Raw genomic sequence first — 20,841 nt, forward strand, 5'->3', positions numbered from 1 at the left:
GTGCAGTAGGATCAAAAACCCATTGCCATTGTTCTTGAGTTCTCAGTAGTCCTCATTGTCTGCTATGTTCAGCGAGATGGGTTTTATCCCAGGCTTTTTCAGACCCAGGCCAGCTGGCCTTGGTGAGTTCCCGATAGGACATCCCCATTGTCTCAGTGTGTGGGTGTACCCCTTGTGGTCCTGAGTTCCATGCTCGTGCTCTCTCTCCTTCTTCTCCTGATTTGGACCTTGCGATTTCTGTCCGGTGCTCCAATGTGGGTCTCTGTCTCTGTCTCCTTTCATTGCCTGATGAAGGTTAATATTCAGGAGGATGCCTATATGTTTTTCTTTGTGTTCTCCTTTTTTAGCTTCTCTAAGATCACGAGTTATAGGCTCAATGCCCTTTTACACATGTGGATACTCTTGTATTGGGGCATAGATGTTCAGGATTGAAACTACATCTTGATAGATTGTTCCTCTTATGAGTATAACATGTTCTTTCCCATCTCTTCTGATTGATTTTAGTTTGAAATCTCTTTTGTTAGATATTAGGATATTATACCCGCTTGTTTCTTAGGTCCATTTAATTGGAAAACCTTTTCCCAACCCTTTACTCTGAGGTAGTATCTCAGAGGTTGAGGTGTGTTTCTTATAAACAGCAGAAGGCTGGATCCTGTTTTCGTATCCATTCTCTTAGCCTGTGTCTTTTTATAGGTGAATTGAGTTCATTGATATTAAGAGATATTAATGACCAGTGGTTGTTAATCCCAGTTATTTTTCAGTAGTAGGGCTTGTGTGTTTCCCTTCCTTGGGTTATGCTGGTGAAAGGTTTTCAGTTGCCTGTGTTATTGTGGGTGCAATTAGCTTCCTTGGGTTGGGGTTTTCCTCCTCGTACTTTCTGTAGGGCTGTGTTTGTGAATATGTATTGTTTAAATCTGATTTTGTCATGGAATACTTGTTTTCTCCATTGAAGGTGATTGAAAGCTTTGCTGGATATAGTAGTCTGGGCTAGCATCCGTGGTCTCTAAGTGTCTGCAGCACATCTGCTCAGGACCTTCTGGCTTTATGGTTTCCATTGAGAAGTGGGGTGTAATTTTGATAGGTCTGCCTTCATATGTTACTTGACAGCTCCTTTGAAGCTCTTAATATTCTTTATTCTGTATGTTTTGTGTTTTGATTATTATATGGTGAGGGGACTTTTGTTGTTTTTTGCTTTTTGATACAGTCTATTTGGTGTTCTGTAAGCTTCTTGTAGGGATATCCTTCTTTAGGTTGGAAAAGTTTTCTTCTATGCTTTTGTTAAATATATTTTCTTTGCCTTTGAGCGGAACATCTTCTTCTATCCCTCTTATTCTTAGGTTTGGTCTTTTCATGGTATCCCAGAATTTGTTGGCTTTAATGTTTTCTTTGACCAATGAGTCTATTTCCTCTATAATGTCTTCAGCACCTGAGATTCTTTTTTCTATCTCTTGTATTCTGTTGGTTATACTTGTTTCTGTAGTTCCTGTTTGTTACCCAGACTCTTCCATATCGAGAATTTCCCCGGTTTGTGTTTTCTTTTTTTACCTCTATTTGAGTACCCTAAGCTTTGTAGGTTGGATCACTTCCTGTCCTCCCTGTAGAAGGGGTATCTGCATAAATGTTTGAATTCTGAGGAAATGGCCACACCACACATAGCAATTTTGTGGACTTTTAAGGTCATGGTCTGAGGTAGGGATATGGTTCTCTGTGCATATAACCAGGTGTCCCAGAACTTCCCTGGAATTTCTCTCCTAGAGAGTATTACCTCTTGGTCAGACTTCCAGTCCCCAGTGCTGGGACTTTCCTGGAATTTTTCTCCTAGAGAGTATCACCTCTTGGTCAGACCTCCAGTCCCCAGCACTGGGACATTTTCTGGGCTGTCTTTCATTGTTTATGCTTTGGACGATTTGTTCATATCTAGTAGGCTAGATCTTTCTAATGTCCTCATCATCATTATTCTGTGTGTTCTTGATGCTTTTTAAAAAAATCTATAATTTAGAATAGCACATAGAATTTACTAAAACTTTGTTGTCCCTCTTTTAATTAAGGTTCATTGAATTTATGTAGATTTGGAGAATTGTGACTTCTTTTCCTCAAGCATAAATTGACTGCTTTACCAACTTTTCTGTAAAACATTAAAATAGTTTACATGGATGTCTTACACACATTTATTACATTTATTCATAAATGATTTCTGTGCTGCATTACATTTATAAATCTGTATTCTTTTTTTTTTTTTTTTTGGTTTTTTGAGACAGGGTTTCTTTGTAGCTTTGGTGCCCGTCCCGGAACTAGCTCTTGTAGACCAGGCTGGCCTCGAACTCCCAGAGATCCGTCTGCCTCTGCCTCCTGAGTGCTGGGATTAAAGGCATGCGCCACCACTGCTCGGCTATAAATCTGTATTCTTAAATACCTCTCCTTGTCACTATCTTCAGTTAATACATAGAAATATCACCAATAAGGTGAGCCTTTAACCTGCAGTCTTTTTATTTGCATCCATTGCTTTTAACTTTATGGAAAAGATTGTTTTAATTTTTTAAACCCCTCTCTCTGTACTCTCTTCCCAGTTCAATTCTCAAGAAAGCTGAGACCCTGTCTTTCTTCCTCATCTCCCTTTCTCAACTGTGTGTAGCTGACTGGCAGGGGAAACTCACATGTCCGTTAGAAGACTCAACTGATGAATCAGGGAACATGTGGCCTCTGGCGCCATAGACCCAAGTCTCCCACTTTCTGTGCAAGTTTATCGGTCCTCACAAGTTTGCTCTGACTCCCATTCTTCAGGGATCATTTCCTAGGCAACCCCTCGTCTTCAGAAAGGTGAATCCAGAAGAGCAAACAAAACCCAAGACTTGAGCAAGAATGAAAAAAGTAAATTCTGCGTTCCAACAGCTCATAAAGAAAACCAGCCACAGGGACGTGGAAAGACACATGAGTAAATCAGATTGCGGTGGACACAAAATGCTACCACAGACTGGGACGGGAGTTAATTTACGAGTAACCCATAGAAAACAAAGATCCGCCGATACATCATCGTGTCGACAGAAGCAATAGAAACAGTAGCTTAGATGCCCCACATAGACAGTGGCTCAGAACAGGGAGCACAGCAACGCATAGTGTATCTGTGCCGCATTCCTAGGCAGCTTCTCAGGTACCGGGCTCTACCAGTGGAAACAGCCTTCTAGGCTTTAAATAAATGGCCTTACCCCCTCCCCCACTAATGTTTTATGATGGAATATTTTGCTGTGATTAAAGATTTAATGAAGTTATGAGAAAGGCAGGTCTGATCTTCATTCCTGGAGTCTCCTTTGCCTAGGAGTTAAGGGAAGAGGCTCCTTCTAGGCAGTTGTCAGAACTGAGCGTGCTCCAAATGCCATTGCCCCCTGGGGAAGACACCCTTGCTTCCAACAGCTCCCATCAGCCAACAGGAGGATATCTTTTGAAAGCCTCTGATGCTACTTTGATGCTGTGTGTACCAGAGATAGTGACACTGTGCCTCCGCATCCCTCCCTGGAGAAGCCCAATGTTCTTGGAAAGATTGCTTTGTGATACTCCCTGGCCTCTGGACAGTGTCTGCTTCTGTGTGTGTGTGTGTGAACCCTAGACACATTCCCTCTGTCCCCAGGGAGCAGAGGACAGGCGAGATCAATAGCACCTACCAACTGTGAAGGTAAACCATCTTGAGCTCAGTCTGGAGTCTCAGCCATCACCCCAGTGGTCCTCTCCCTACCGTCCTCTCCCCTACCCTCTTTCTAAGTCCTCTCCCTACCCTCTTCTCCCCTGTACTGTTCTCCCAGAAGTGTCAGAGCACTGAGGCAAACTCCTACATCCCTCTCTATTCCTTTGGCTTGGCTCTCCAGATAGCCAGCATAGCCCTGCCTCCTGCTTGGGGACACACCAGAGAAGTCAGATGTCTCTTAGAAGGTTTTGATTCCACACGGAGCCAGAGATGACCCTGAGAGCAGCTCTTTGTCCCTGTGTCTCTCTCCCTTACTTCCAAGAGAAATGATTCATCCTCTTTCCTCAAGGCCATCACAGCTGCCCTATGACTCTGCTCTTGCAGTGGCCATGGCCATCTCTTTTAGATCAGCCAGCAAGCATCGATTTCCTGTCATGTGCTTACCGGTTTTGGGGAAGCTGTTCTAGTTCTAGGCAAGCATTCAACTGTAATGGAAACAGAACTGTAGTGATCAACACCAGTGGAGCATGAGTTGTTGGTACTTTTTAAGTATTGCAGCTGTGTAGCTAATAAGTCCACAGGGAGGAGGCAGTGGGGGTGGCGCATCTCTGCTATAGGAGGTGCCTGATTTTCCAGCTCCTTCCGGCCCCAGCTCTGCCATTCACAGCCTACAGTTTGGTTCTCATCTCTGAATGGTAACTGAGCTTCAAAGTCTCCCTCTCATTCCAAAGAGGAAGTAAGGGAAACCAGGGAGGCCACAGGCAAGAAGCCTCCTCCTCTTCCTTCTCCTCCTCCTCCTCCAGGCTCTGTCACTTGGGGTCTGAGAAGCCTGTGGGTTGGGATGCTGCCATTGGTAGTGTCCCTTGCTACAAGGAGCCTTTGGAAGTTGAGAACGCTACTTCCTACCCTGCAGGAAGCAAAGGGAGGGGAGGCTTCAAGTGCCCCAGCTCTAAAGAGGAATAATTTGGAGTCCCAGAGAATGAAGCTTACAGAGAAGTCAGCACAAATACATGGGGCCCAGTTCTTCACATTCCAACACCCAGCCCTTTGCTCAGTCTCAAGACTTCCTCATTTGGACACAGCTTTATTAAGTACACTGTATGCCATATGTATAGATGGTCTTAGGGACCAGTTGCTCGCCACTGGCTAAGACTTGGAGAACCGAGCTACTTTCCAAGGTCATTTGGTTTGTAAAGGGTTTGACAAAGTTCTAAGCACATGCCCAGAGGCCTTGGCATTATTATAAACCACATCTCTGCACATCTTCAGATAGTGGGAAGTTCCAGGATCCAAAGGATATAGGAAGAAAGGGCTCAGCTGCTTCTCTTTGCTATTGGAGGGTTCTGAACTTCCCTCTGTCTCTCCACACAGCACCCGGCAGTGCCACCTGCTCCTGGACGTCTTCAATTCCACAGAGCACGAGCTGACAGTCTGTGCCAGGAACAACTCTGAGCTCGTCTTGCATGCCAGTGAGTGCCAGCGGTAAGTGTCCTGCAGAGGCAGAGTAAGGCCAGGATCCAGGTGGAGAGAGATTGGTAATGCTGGGACGATGTAGAGCCCCCGCCTTACTCTCTTCTTGGCCTCCCCCTACATCAAGAGGCCATGCCTTCTAGTTCCATGGGTAGATGGAATGGTATTTTTATTTTTCAGTAGAAAGATGTATGAGGCCCCAGGTTCAGCAACAATAAATCAGCAGGCCCGTGTCTTAGATCTAAATATCCCCCCATGTTTGCTCTAGATCTGTTTACATATTCCTGGCTCTGTCTTATTTTAAAGAGCAAATTCCTCCTACCCCGCCCCAATGGCTGACATTGTCTTACTAGTCAGCAGGGAAATACAAATGCCAACTTCACAGGGCGAAGTTGCTGCACATTTATCAGAACAGGGGGTTGGAAAAGACATGGAGGGAGCGCTGGGGAGGAGACAAAGTGCTTGGAACCCCAGCCACTGGGGACAAAGTCACAACACTTCCTTTTAATGCCAAACATACACTTGCCCTTGGCCCTGCTGTTCCAACAATAGTTATCAAAAAAAAAAAAAAATATTCAGGGTGTGGGGCAGAAACGATGGCTCAGCAGGTGATGTCTTTGCCTTCTCTCTTAGTTAGGGTTTCTATTGCTGTGAAGAGACACCATGACCATGTAAATTCTTATAAAGGAAAACATATAATTGGGCCTGGCTTGCAGTTTCAGAGGTTTGGTCCATTGTCTTTGAGGCAGCATGCAGGCAGACATGGTGCTGGAGAAAGAACTGAGAGTTCTATGTCTTGACCCCATAGGCAGCAGAAGCAACTGTGTTCCACACTGGATGTAGCTTAAGCATAGGAGGCCTCAAAGCCCGCCCCCCACCATGACACACTTCCTCCAACACCGCCATACCCACTCCAACAAAGCCACACCTCCTAACAGTGCTGCTCCCTATGGGAGCCATTTTCTTTCAAACCACCACAGCATGTGTGAGGACTGGGGCTCAGATGTCCGGAACTTATGCAAAACCTGGGTGCGTTTAACAGCCCGCCTGTAATTCCAGTATGCAGGAAGTAGAGCCTGACTCCTCTACACTCCTGCTGAGCTACCTAGTTTGTCAGCTGATAATATGGACTTCGGGTTCGGCAGGAGGCTTGGTCTCAATGTGTAAGATGCAGACTGATTGAAGAAAGCACCAGACATTAACCTTGAGCCACCGCCCCCACGTGTGTGCACCCGCACGCATGCGGACATGCATACACACTTGCCACATGTATACATACGCAAAGTGATAGCTAGCCAAATAAGTTAAGGGGCCAGAAAGATGGTTTGGTTGGTAAAGTTGGTTGTGTTTTCTACAAGGGGAGGTGCACCCTGCGACAAACCCACAGAATGCTCAAGAGTTTGATGGGGCATGAAAGCAGCCTCATTTGTGGGGCCTGTTGTGTGATGGCGCCTGTTGTGTGATGGCACCGTTCCTATGAAGCTCTAGAGCGAACAAAAGCAGTCTCTAGTTAGGAGAGTCTCAATGTGGGTTTCCCCTGGCGAGGTCAGGACCGGGCTTGACCCAGAAGGGAGGAAGGTAATTTTCTGTGTGCTAATCTGATAGGGTAACTCAGTGGGGGTGTGGGTTACACAAACATCCACATCCTTTAAAACACAGCATAGAGTCACCTGAGATTAGAGTGTGTCAACTGTGCATCAGAAGAATGCATGGAAACCAGTGATGAGCCCTGGTTAAAAGTCAACATGCAAAGGAGCCTGGGCTTGGGGTGTGACCCCAGCAGCAGTCTGCCGTGCACGGCAAACTGCTGGAGTTAATGGATGCTCTGAGGCCAGCGGGGTGGATAGTGATGAACCAAACTGAAGTGCTGCTCACTTCAAGCTTTGTATTTGAAAAAAAAAATCTCAAAATGAAATGTTGGGATAAGTAAGCTATGGAAAGAACAATTAAGCAACACCCCATCCTTCTCTTCCTCCTCAGGGTGACTCTTTGAAGGTGGTAGTACCATTCATGTCTGCATTCCTCTGCTCTTACTGTGTATACGTGTATCCCCACAACCAAGAATCGTTTTGAGAATTTATTTTTAAATCCTATAAGTATTTGCCTGTCGTGTATGTCCCTTTGAAACTTAAATAAGCATTGTGCTTTGCAGCTAAATATGAGCCCAGTCCTTTCATTTTGACTGCTATTAATATTTCATTGTGTAAATATGCCACCATCTTCATTTCTATGCTAATTCCTCACTGTGCAGTGGCTTCTGGCAATTCATATTTAATGTGATTGTTAATGGCATGGATGAATGTATGTTAGGCCCCGAAGCCCCCTCGCAAGGCAGTTGGGGTTACAGTTTGGAGGCTGGAGAGTCAAGGCTTGGGGCCATTGCTGACCTCCCTGTGAGATGAACCTGAAATGCTCCTAGGATCACCTTGTCCTCCCTGGGTGTGCTGGGGCCTCTGCACTCTTCCTGCCTATGCCAGAGGCTAAGCAAATGCCCTTTCTCCAGCTTCCAGGGAGGAAGGAGGCTGAATATTCCTGAAAGCGTGGGTATTGCCTACTGCCTTCCCCCTCAATTGTGTGGCGAAACGTCTGCCATCTGTCCTGTCTGCATGTTTTCATGTAGCCCATGATCTGAGAGAAGATAAATCTGGTCTTTTTGTGACACCAGTATAGAACAATTTTAAGAAATTATAAATCGCTAAGCGTGTCCTGTGGCGAAGATGTGAATCATTCTTGGCAACGCAGGCTATGTGATATTAATGACTCGAGTCATAGATAATTGCAGTTTGGTTTTATGCTTTGGGCTTCTTCTTCATGCAGCTTTTTGCCTAAGTTCTCATCTCTGAGTGTTAACTTGTACCTTGTTTTATTCATTCATAAAAAAACAAGTATTGACACTTTGAGAAGAGACTATGTGGTGAGCCCTACACCACTCCATGAATGGCAAGACAATAAGTTATGATCCACACTGAGCTGGGGAGAACAAATGGAGGATGGTGGCGTGTCTAGCTGGCCAGGGTCCCTTCATGTGCTTCAAGGAAGAGCTGTGTCTTTAAATCATTTCTCTCTTCTCCCATTTTACCATAAGAGACTAACAGAAGCTCAGCTGAACCTTGCTTAGATGTTGCATTCCTTACTCTCTTGTTACTGGAACCAAATACCTGGTGAGAAACTATTTAAGGGAGGAAGGCCTTTTTTTTTTTTTTTTGGCTTACAGTTTGAAGGTGTACAGTTCATCATGATATGGAAAGCGCGGGCGGCAGGAGCTTGAGACAACTGATTGTATACGCTTCATGGTCAGGAAGCCGACAAGAAATGAGGCTAGCTCCCAAACCTCAAGGCCCTCCCACAATGACCCACTTGCTCCAGTGAGGCATTAGCACCTGGCAGTTCCATAACCTTTCGACAACAGAAAGGGACGGAACGTTCACACACATGAGCCTATGGGAGACATTTTATGTTCAAATCCCAGTAAATGTTCCTCCTCAACTGGTACCCTATCTTGCTATTCACAAGCTGTACCTCCATGGCAGGTTCTTCACCACCTCACACCCAGTGGGTCTTACGTGTCTACCCTGTGTCTGCTCGCCTGAGGCTTCTTCAGAACAGTGTGGCATGATGCGTCTGTGTCTGAGAAGACTGGGACTTTCACCCTTGCTCTCCCCTTGTCTCCTCTGTCCCTACAGTAGCTGCCCTTGGGAGTTCATTGGGGGCCATGTTAGTCTTTTTTGGGTGGCATACCTAGAACCCCACTAGTGTAGGCCAGCCCTCAGTCCCGAAGCTGCCTCCACCATTGTATGTATTTGTTAGGTAGCTGCCTGCTCTTAATGCCCATTTTCCATCTTAGTACCCGGTGGGGTACTCTCATGGCACCACAGCAGATTTAGCTTGAGTCTCTTGGTTCTGGATGCTGGAAGCTGGGCATCGAAGCACCAGCTTATCCAATATCTGATGAGGGCCATATTCTCATCTGTAGACAGCTTCTCCCTGTGCTTCACGCAGTGATGGAGATGACAGGGTCTTTTTTGACCCCTTTAAAAACAGTCCACCAGTCTTACTTAGGAGATCTCTCTCTCCTCTCAAGACCTCCTCACCTCCCAAAGTCTCCACTTGCTAATTTCGTCACTTTGGGGGCAAGGTGAAGAGATCAGTCTATGAGTTTGGGAGGGTGTGCACATTTAGTTCATAGCAGAATATGTCAGATGAGCAGATGTTAGTGAGGACCAGAGGGCAGGGGTGGAGGGGGACAGCCCAGGCTGGAGAGCCAACATGATGTGGAAGTGCGTGTGCCACACATTCCGATGCAGAGAAAAATGTGAAATATTTGTTCATAGACTGAGGGTGTGAGCTTTGGAAACTCAGAAATGCCTCTCTCGACTGCTGCTTAGAGAGGTCTTCTTAACCTGATCATGGAAGGGGAGGTCATTGTGTCAAGTGGTTGGACAGAGTATTGTCCTACCTTCCTAGTCTCCTCTTTGGACATCGGTGACTCATCTCTGAGCCCGTGAGTCTCAGCGACTGCCTGTTGCCTTCATTCTGCCATGAAGGGCTGCCATGTAATTTGACTTTTGCCCAAGGTGATTTATGCTCTGGGTCACAGTTCTTGTTCCCAGACTCCATGCTGTGGTCACTGCATTGCTATGGCGGTCTCCAGGACTGTGTGCATCATCCTAGCTTCCACTCCACATTTACTTTTCAATGTCATGTTCAAACTCCCAAAAATTTTTGACTTGGCCAAATACCCCGTCTTGTTGCTCACAGTCTCTACCCCCTCATGCTGAGGTTCTTTAGTCTGTGTAGCAGTTTATCAGATGGGCATTTTCCCGTGGGTAGGGGTCAGATCTTGTCTAGAGTGTCAGGACATTGACTGGATCTAGCCTCATCTACTGACTTGTGGCATGAGATGCACACAGTAGCTCAGGCTGCCACCAATAGCACTGGGCACCCCTCCCCACTCAGCTTCAAGAGATACCCAAAGACAAGAGAAGGGGCTCCCAGTGAGGAATTAATATCTTTCTTAAAAAAATATAACATTGCCATCAGCAAATATGCTATAAAATTGAGATATGATAATCATTGTGGATTTTTTTGTTTAATTATCAGACCATTAAAATTAAATTTCACAAGAACCTTCTTTAATGCATAAATATCTTTATAATGTATGATAATAGATATTACCTCATTACATGCTTCAAGATACAGGCCTTTATCTCACCCTCCCTCTCTCCTCAGTCTTGCTGGTGTTCCCACATAGATTAAGGCTCTGCAGAGTCCCACAGGTTGTTACAGCTTGGGTACCTGGATCTTCTCTATGCAGATACTGACATTGTAACCTCTGGGCAGTTCTGCCTCCTGGGGTTACACTGGGGTGTCAGGGTGCTGTTTACCTCAGCCTAGAACTGCCCAGATCTCCTATATCTGTCCCCACCCTTTACTCTATTTCTTATTCCTTCACTCTTGATCCTTAAAATGCTCCAAAAAACCCCATGAGCATCAAAACAATACTTAATCGTGTGGTGCCCATTCTCCTGCAAGCTCTTATTGAGTATTATCTAGAATATTTGACCTTTTTCTTGACCCCTTGGCTTTGCATTCCCTTCTGCAATATTTCTGAGTTATAGGAGAGGTGTTTTTATTTTCTACATTCTTAGTTTTTCAATTTGAAAGGAGAATGGTGGTGGGGAGGGAACATGACAACCTGCAAGGTGTGGTTCTGGGGTAGAGGTGTACATCTTGACTCAGAGGCAACAGAAAGTTAACTGTCACACCAAGTGAAGGTTGAGAAAAGAGACCTCAAAGGCTCACCCCACAGTGACACACTTCCTCCAACAAGGCCACACCTCTTAATAGTGTCACTCCCTTTGGGGGCTATTTTCTTTCAAACCACCACAGTTGGTGAAGACAAGAAAGCATGGGAAGGATCTTGTCTGAGGACAAGGCCCGTGTGAGCGATGCACCTGCAGGAATCACACATAGACATAGCATCCCCAGGCAGTCAGGGGAGGACCCATATTCCAGCCCCTCCTTCTAAGGACCCTGTCCATTCTCTAGCTGGCCCCTACAGGGGCTGGGACCAGGTGTGGCTGGCAACTGTGGATCTAGCTCGGTTTTGATGAACTCTGGTCCTTCTCAAGGGTCTTTCTTCTTCTCTGGCTCCCAGACCCTTATTCTTGTCCCTGTCCGATGTGTAAAGCCAAACCAAACTTGGCAGGAGCTCTTCAAGGGAGCATGTGGCATTTTACCTGCAGATAACTTAGCAAAAAGGGAATGTAGCCCTGGTGTGGTGTTATCTTTATTATTTATGTTCTGGGCTCATCCTGGGAATATCCAAGCCCACCGTTCCTGGAGCCACAGTACTCCAGTAGGTCTGGAAGCCAGGTTCTCTCCCTAGGGATTAGAATCTGACTGCTTGCTCAGCCCTGACCTGACTGGGATCTCTCAAGTGAAACACACCCTCACCTCTGGACTATCAGATGCCTCTGCCTATTGGTTAGGAAATGTCCTTGCCTTTTATTGGGGGAAGAAAGTGCTCCCCCAATTAACCAGGGATGTGGGTGGCAGTGTAAGCTCTTCTGGTTCTTAGCCATGACCTTGGCTATCCTCCCTTTTTGCTGTTCAGCTCCTTAATATCCAGTCAGCCATAATAATGTACCTGTCTCAGGGCCAGGCATCTTCCTGCAAGGGCCAAAATAAAAGGAGGTTTCTGATCACCATACAGCATTGACATAGGAGCCACCATCATGTATTCTAACCCTCAAAAGCTTTATCATGGAGGTGGAGCTGTAGCTCAGTTTGTAGAGTGCTCCCACAGCAAACACAGTGCCCTGGGTTGGATCCCTGATATACCGTGAACCACGAGTGGTAGTAGACACTTGGAATCCCAACACTCAGAAGGTGGAGGTAGGTGGATTAGAAGTTCATGGCTATTTTTAGCTCCATATTGAATCTGAGGCCAGTCTGAGATATAGAAGGCCCTGTCTCACAAGGAAGATCAAAGCCCCAACAACAAAACCATCTTCCTCATGGAGGCTTCAGATGTGTGCACAAGGTAGATACACAATGCTTCATCTTGTCTTTGACCACTGTGTGCTGCTCACCTGTTTCTGCGAGGAGCTCAGTGCTTTTTGTCATTTCTGTTCCACTCACTTCCCTCCATCCTGTTTGATCTGTGAACATTTTTGTATTTAATCATAGCCTGAGTGGGTGCAGTGTCATCCTTTCAAACGCATATTTCCTCATTACCATTGAATACATTGTCACTAGAGATTTTCATTTGTCTCAATGTGGTGTTTTATGACATTTCTTTAAATCAAAATTCAAGAAACATCTCTCAAATCCATTTTTAACCTGCATGTTTCCTATTTGTCTCTTTTGAGTTTTCCATAGAGAAGGCCAATCCCATGGCTGGGAGCTTTGCCAGCTATGGCCCTTATTCCTTGGGCATTCCTTTTTTCTTTGTTCCTCACCAAGGGTATAGCAGCTCCCAGCTCCATCAGTGATCTTTTCATAGGTCCTATATGACTGCTGGAAGGTGTCGGCATCCTGGCCACATCTGCTTCTATTTCCGCCTCACACAGCTTTCTTCTGTACGATATTAGTAGCTTCAGTTGCCCTGGGCCGAGGCATAGCCCAGTCTATGGGGTGTGCTCACACAGGTTGTGTCCTGAGTAGGTTACACGGCCAGCAGCACCCCCTCTATCATCTTGCTCTGCTGCCGTGTCTGGGCATGTGGGCCGTGGAGGAAAGGGCACTTTTGTTCACACGGATGTGTTTTTTTGATTTGCAGCAGGCAGCCTATGTATCCTTCAGAGCAGGGACACCCTCCGAGTGTGGGATCTGCATGCTCACAGGTGTCATGGGCTCCTGTCAAGTTTGGGCAAAGCCATTAGAACGCAGTGTGCTATGCAGCACAGTTCCTGGTGTGGAGTTGTGGGCTTATCCCAGTTTTGAGCTACATGGATGGCAGTGGCATGTAGACCTGGGCATCTTTTTTTCTCATCATGCCCAATGCCCTTTAGACCAGGAACGGATCTCAAATCCTACAGTCTACTGGAGAGGGAAGAAAGGGAGGACGGATGCTGATGGAATCTTCCAGTTGGAATGGGCTGAAGCTGTACTTGCTAGCACTAGTCGGGAGCTTGTGTCCACCGACAGAAGCCAGTCTCTGCCTGGTTCTCTGGGGAAGTGGTCTCCTGGGAGACATCCTGGGGTTTGTCAGCAGGCTGTTTATGGCCCCGAAAAATCACCGCGTGTGTCCTTGGCTGGTGGCTTACACAACATTTTTCACATAATGAAAGAAATACTTCACAGTTGCAAACTGGCTGGGAAGTTGGCTAACAAGGCGGTGTCACAGAGCAAAGTGCTTGCCTATTGGAACTGTTGGTGACAGAACCAGAGCGAAATGAGGCTGACATAATGGAGTCATTTACTTTGTGTTAGTTCCGAAAGTCTCCAAGAAGTTGCATTAACTCAGAAGACCTATTAGCCACTGGAACCCGCCCAAGACAGAAGCAGTGAAGCCAGCCACGTGCAAGGCGAGATTATTTTGGCTTCCAGAACTTGGTGCTCAGTGCCTGCCGGCATGGGAGCAGACCTGCTCCACAACTTTCTGTACTGGCCACTTGCTGACTCCTTGGTACTTGGTACATCCACATTTATAGCTTGTTAGTCCTGTGACTTCCATGATCCTTTTTACAACACCCCTGTCGGCTCCTGAGGAAACTGAGGCTCAGTGAGATGAAGTGCGGGTCCCATTGGCACTGCAGGTCTGAGTTTACATCTACTGATTCACTCCTACAGAGAGTCCTGTTGAATTTGCTCCCCTGTGAATCAGGATCCCCACCAGGAGCCAGGCCCTGTGCTAGGCACTGGGTATATAGATATTAAGAATACAATGGATCTGAGTTGGTCATACCCACCAATGAGCCTGAGAACTGCGATCACCAGGAAAGGGGTCCACATGCTAAGTGGGAGGTCACTTACTAGACACCTCTCTGCCTTCCTGAGCCCAGTGGCTGAGCAGTAGAGCAGGCCTCAGGCCAACCTGGGCCTAGTACCAAGGAGTCAGCAAGTGGCCTGTATGGAAATTTGTGGGGCAGGCCTGCCCCAGGGCTGGCAGGCACTGAGAACATCAAGCTCGAAGCCAAAATAAGCTCGCCTCACACGTGGCTGGCTTCACTGCTTCTGTCTTGGGCGGGTTCCAGTGGCTAATAGGTCTTCTGAGTTAAAGCAACTTCTTGGAGACTTTTGGAACTAACACAAATGAAATGTCTCCACTCTGCCAGAAGCTGTATTGGGCATGTGCTGTGCACAAGTGTTCAGGGGTAGGCAGGTGTACTTATACACACCACATGTGCACATACACCCTGAAGTGTCCCTCTTCCTGGCTCATGGTTTGCCCCCGTGCAGCACTGCTGCTGATTTAATCTCTGTTCACTCACAGAAGGAGCGATGAGCCCAGATCTCCCTAGCACTGACTGCGGTCCTCTGCCCCCTGTGCACACTGTGCTCCGACCTCCTGAATACCTGTGCTACCTGTGAAGTGTGGGGATACGGCAGCACACATCTTGCGGGGCTGATGGGGTAGGGGTTCTGCATCTGACACAGAGCCTGTTTAGAGTTTGGGAGCTCATCCATGAGCAGTGGTTACTTCCTGCCTTGGATCTGTCTTAGAGCATGCCCCTGTGTTGGCAATTCTGGAGAAAGGGAACCCTAGCTGATGAGGTTTGGTCATGTCTACTCCAAGCATAGGTGACTGGATGTCTGTGTTATTTAGCAAATGTCTGCTGAGTCCCGCTGTCCTCCTGGCCTTGTCCTGCTGGATTTCAGGGCTACTTGAATTCCAAGGAAGACCAGCGTTTGTGTGTACACCCTACCCTGGACATGCCTGCATTTAGGGATTGTTAGGGAGCAGCAGACTCATCTTGAGAAGATGAGCAGGCAGCAATGTAGCAAAGGCAGTGGATGTCTTGGGGTATCACATTTAAACAGGGCATACACAGGCACCGTTGTGTGTGTATAAAAGGCAAAGCCAACATGTACATCATTTACCTCTTTCCCTCCACTGTTTCTAGTTAGTGTTCCATAGCGAAGGAGAAGAATGAAGAAGCGATGCCGCATGATGCAGTGTGGTACTGTAGTGTTGGGAGAGGGTGTTCTTCCTGAAGCACATAGACTCCTCCAGCCATAGCTAGTGCAGAAAAACAGCTCAGTCTGCTCTCAAGAAGGTATATCACAGAACCAAAAATGGACTGACAGTTTAGACACCCAACCTATGCTAGGCCTGCTCTCCCTGCCATCCAGAAAGACAGGCTGAGAAAGTTAAACAGCCATGCACAATAGGCTGTTCTTCAAGAGCCATTACTGGCTGGGTCCCCTCCCCCCGCCACATCCTTCACTGTTGCAGAAACAAATGTGTCTAACGGGGACAGAGGACAGGCCTCATTGGGAAGGTAAAGGGGGCTCGGGTATCTGGGTGACATCCCTCTTCCTGTCAGACTGAGGTGTTAGGGCACTAGAGGCACCCCGTGCTTCCCACTATGATGCCCCAGAAACCTGGCCAGCTGACATTTAATGTAGACCATGTGGTACTAGTCTTTCTTTTCTATGGTTATGAGACATGGCAATGCCTGTGTCCAGGACTGTGGTTCTTAACCTGTGGATAGCTCAATCAGTTATCCTGCATATCAGGTATTTACATTATAATTCAGTAATAACATTACAATTCAGTACAATAACAATAGCAAAATTACAGTTTTGCTGTAATTAGGAAGGCTGAGAACCACTGCTCTAGGAGAGGTGATCAAGTCAGGTTCCTTCTTTATGTCCCTGAGTCCTCACCTCTGAGCAGCGGCTGGGAGGAGGTATTTGACAACTCTTGGCCAGAATGTCAAGTCTCTTCTTGACTGTGTGGAAGCTTCACTGTAGAATGGGGGCATTCCTTCAAAGCTGACAGGTCCCAGGGCTCTCCCCCTTCCAAAGCACATGGCAATGCATGCTGCGCTGGCTCCTAGGCATCAGCCTGCTTTGCTTCTTCGCTGTGCAACAGCGATTATACTAAAGGATATTATTTTATCTCCCATTAGCCATCCCTTGCAAGCCTGTTCCCCATGCAGTGCACAGCTTGCTCTCTGTGACTAAAAGGTAATTGTGTTGTTTGTGTTCGCGCTCAGTGTTTGGGAGGCCTCTGGAGCAGGGAAGCAGGGTTCAAGGCTGATGAATGCTAATGGACAGTCTGATGGGGGAGAGGTTAGTGAACTGTGTCAGCTGTGGGCTCCCGAGGACCAGGGGTGAAGCCTTTGTCTTGCAAACCTTTCTTTGTTCTTGGTCCAGCTCTTTCTGTTCCATGACATCTCAGGGCCACTTGTCAGCTACAGTTCTGCAGCTTTGTGCCTTGATTCCTTCTACCCCTACCTGAGAGAGGCATGCAGGTGGAGTCTGTGCAGAGGGTGCCAGTTGGGGTGGCTGAAAGCCATGAAACTGCTAAGTCCTTGGGATCTGCCTGGACAAAGACAAGTTTTCAAGGGCTCCGAGTGTGGGGAGCTAATGCCTCTGAGAGAACCCGGCCATTAATGCACATTCTAGAAAGTACATAGGTTGTGACTACTCTCCCTATTGAACAATCATGTCTGAACATGCAGGATCTCAGGTCTGCCCCTGAAGGAGCCATGTTTTTCTCCTGGTAGCTAGAAGTAGACCCCGGGCTAGAGGATTAACACAGGCCAGGATAACAGAGGGTTACAGCTGCTGGGATGATGTAGAGTTGACACAGCCAGGGAGCCAGGGACAGCTTGGCGCATCCCCTGCCCTGCGGAGTCTGTGTCAGCATTTTCCATGGGATAAATGAACTACAGTTTGGTTCATCTTTGCAGAGCAATTCCTTTCCTGCCTGCACTGACTGATCTTCTCAAGAGCAAGCACTAATAACTGGGGTCAGAGGCCCTTGACAGAAATGTTTAGTATTTTTAAGGAAATTAAAAATGTAGCCTAGATCAAAAATTGCTTCTCCTCAAGTTTACTGAGTGCACCAGGTTGTGCCTATTCTGGCTTGATTTCATTTCTTAAGAAACCGTCCGTGCATCCTTTTGCAGATTCAGTTCTGCACATTTTTAGCAAGTCTCTCAAATGTGTCCCTGATGTCCACTAAACTAAGGGAGTCCATAATCACAGGGAATCTGAGCTGTTTCTACATGAGGACCTTGAGGAAGGTGGAAGAGCTGACGGTAACAGGGCTTGGGGATTCCTCAATCAGGACTATTGTGTCTTCTCCAAGGCGTGTGCTCTCTTTTTGTCTTGTGTTTCTCTCTGAGGTTTCTCTGTCCCTCTTTCTGTACACCCCCTCTACCTGTGTGTGTGTGAGAGAGAGGAAGAGGGAGAGGGAGAGGGGGGTTATAAACCAGGTTCTGTAATGCCGTGGTAGAGTCAGGTGTGAACTGGTCCCGTGTACCATGTATGTATAGTGTACCGTCCGCATCTGCCTGTCCTGAGAACTTCTCTGCTCTACTCCAGATAGCCTCTCCACTGAGGACTTTGCTGGGCCCTAGAGATGGTGCCTTCTTCTGTGTCCTCCGTGTCTGACACCTCTCTTGTCACTCTTCCCTCTTGCTCTTGCCAGTCATATATGTGTGTCTTCTTTTTTCTTTCCTTAGTTCCAGATGTCGGGCCAAATGGCTAACAAGTGCGGGAGGCACAATAACGCTACCGACTCCCTAGATGCACACACAGTCATCTCAGAGCCTGTGGCTATGCTCTTTCTGTGGCAGGGTGGATTTTGCAAACGAAGGATGCTGAGATGCAGTGGAAACCCTAGATTATACAGGTGTGCCCAAACTGCCCACAGGGGCCCTCATAAGGGGAAGAGAGGACATAGGGTGGATGTGGAGAGACAGGCATGAAGAAGAATGGTGATTGGACCCTCAGCCCAAAAATATGGATGGCTTCTAGAAGCTGCAGAACTAAGAAAGCAAATCTTTACCCAAGAGTGTACAGGAAAAAAACACCATCTTTTTTGGCTCCTTTGCAGACCTTTGGGGCAATAAGATGATATGTATACATGCTTTTAAGTTATTAAGCTGGTAGGTTTTTTTTTTTTTTTTAAATAGCAATGACTAAGAGGCAGAGGGTGTGAGGTGCACCAGGGAGTACCTGGAGATCAGGGAGGGCTCTGTCCTGCTCAAACACCTCTCAGGTGTCTGTGCTGGCCCCTGCTCTCACTCAACTTGGTGCTCTCATCTTCCAAGCATGGATAACTACCCTGCCCTCCCCTCACACCCCTACCTCAGAGCAGCTGACTGATGAGGTTTAGAGAAGAGGTGGCACTTGGTACCACAACAGTGATTTAAAGCTTGAGTTTTTGTCATGCTAATGTGCTAAAGCCACCTGGGCTGAAGTTGATAACCAAAGGCCCACAAGTTCAGACTTCAGAAGCTGCTGCCATGTTCCTTCTGTTTTTGCTGGTCCCGTGTTTGGTCTGGAGTCTCAGTCTCAGCACTTCATCTTAGGACCACAGGAGTGCGCATCTGCAGATGCCCGCTCCAGCATGCCCAGAGAGCGGAGGTGAGGCCTCTGCCCTCATGCCTTCCCTCACATCCAACCACACACCCATCTTCCTGGTGATGGTCTTAATCTTTGCAGGTGGCCCTTGCCATGATATATACCTTTAGCACCTTGTAGACAGGGACATAGAAGCTTCCAGATGCCAAACTGCCCCCCCCCCCCATGGATCAGAGAGTTGCTGCTAACTCTAGCCTGAGCCTGTGGTATAAACTCTGGGGTTTCCAGCTCCCTTGTGTGCTTACAGTGATGGATGCATTCATATGTTTTGGGGTAGCGTGCATAGCAACTGGGTTTTCTGAACCCAATGCTTTCACGCAACTTAAATATCATTGTCTTAAATCATAAGGAAGTGATTTTTCTGCCCCATAATACTTGTGCTAGACACATGGGATCCCCTTATTCTGAGAGGACACATCACTTCAGGTGCCACGGGCAGCACCAGACTTTGGGAGAAGGAAGCAGCATGTCTGTTGTAGTGTTTCCTTATATAGCCAATCAGTCTTTGGCGGTGTTTACTGAGTCCACCGCTCCAGTGCTGTGGACTCAGTGACAAGCGGGAGGTAGGTCTCTGTTCCTTGTGCTATGCACATTCCTGGTGGATACTAGTCCACTCACATACACCTGGAGATAGAAGATGCTTGGAGGATGAAGGAGGAGCGGGGAGTATTGTTCAGAGCCGCTGTATAGCATTTGTTCAGTACCATCTGGATAGCAAGCGCTTGTGTAGGAGTACTGATGGTGTAGGCACTAGGTTCAGAAATGGGGCTTCTAGCCCAGGTCCTGGCTTCCAAGCCTGCACACTTCCTTTACGTCATAGCTCCTGGACCTACTGTCTGCTCTCTGTGACTGGGCACAGAGCCAAATGAAGGCAACTTTGGGGACATTGTTTAGGGCTCACTCCTTTCCTGCTACGTCTTTGTCTCTAGGTAGATGTGACGCATGGATGTCCAGAAGACTAGGAGAGGGTGGATGCCTCCTTTACCTGAGGGCGAGGCAATGCATTCTCCCCAGGACCTCCGGTCACCTCAGTCCCTTCCCTTTCATGCTCCACATTAATGCCCAGTCTCTGTGTGTATAAACACACCTTCTTCACTCACCACAAGGCCACCTAGCTATATCCAACACATAGCCTTGAAGGCTAGGCGCTAGAGAGCAAGTCCCTCCTGGGACTCAGTCCTCGTGAAAATATTTGAAAGCTCAGATCAAGTCCTGGACACGGGGATGCTTGTCCCCACATTGTTTCTAACACGCAAACACCTGAACTGTCTGACAATAGGGCATGATTAGTAAATTGTGGTACATTTGTATAGTTGACTGTTAGACACCTTTCAAGAAATTGTGCTTTTAAAGAATTGGTAACGTTGAGCCATGTGTCCTGAGGTCTGGCCATTAGCAGACCTTCTGTTCCACCGCTGCCTCAATCTCCCCACCCCCCCAACAGCAGGTGTCACTCGCATTCCCACAGAGCAGTGGTTTGTAACCTGTGGGTCATGACCCCTTTGGGGGGGTCACATATCAGGTATTTTCATTATGATTTATAGCAGTAGCAAAATTATGTAGCATGAATAAAAAACCCAGAGACAGATATTGGGGTTCAGACTGAAAACCAGAAAAGCAAAGCAGCCAAGCCACTAGAGAAGTCTTACCTCTGCCAAGGCTGGGCGAGCACAGACAGCCTCTCTCTCCTCTCATTTTATATTCCCTCTAATGCTGGGATTAAAGGTATATGACTCCCTAGTACTGGGATTAAAGGTGTGAGCCAATACCACCCACCCGGATTTGTTTCTACAATGGTCTTGTGTAGCCCAAGGTGGCCTTGAACTCATCTGCCTCTGTCTCCCAAATCCTGGGATTAAAGGTGTGCGCCACCACTCACCTGCAGTGGCTTAGTTTTGCCCTTCTGATATTCAGGCAAACTTTATTTATTAAAACATAAATAAAGGGCTGGAGAGATGGCTCAGCTGTTAAAGGCTGGGCTCACAACCAAAAATAAAACATAAATAAAATGTCACCATAAAATTACAGTTATGAAGTAACAACAAAAATAATTTTTGTGGCTGGGGGTCACCACAGTGTGGGGAATTGTATTAAAGGGCCACAGCGTTAGGAAGGCTGACAGCCATTGCTGCAGAGGCTGATGGAGC

General features: G+C 47.1%; 1 protein-coding gene across 1 annotated transcript in view; it reads left to right on the forward strand.

The window, feature by feature from the left end:
* The window catches only part of Trappc9 (trafficking protein particle complex subunit 9), a 430,884-nt gene that overhangs the window by 284,270 nt on the left and 125,773 nt on the right, over nt 1-20,841 (forward strand). The window contains exon 19 of the mRNA XM_050145170.1: nt 5,048-5,158. Coding sequence (XP_050001127.1) covers nt 5,048-5,158 — 111 coding nt within the window. The remainder of the gene's footprint in view (nt 1-5,047; nt 5,159-20,841) is intronic.

This window comes from Alexandromys fortis, unplaced genomic scaffold (genome assembly GCF_014885135.2).
Source record: "Alexandromys fortis isolate MF-2015 unplaced genomic scaffold, M_Fortis_MF-2015_v1.1 scaffold_2_1_26212458, whole genome shotgun sequence".
Classification (NCBI taxonomy): Eukaryota; Metazoa; Chordata; class Mammalia; order Rodentia; family Cricetidae; genus Alexandromys; species Alexandromys fortis.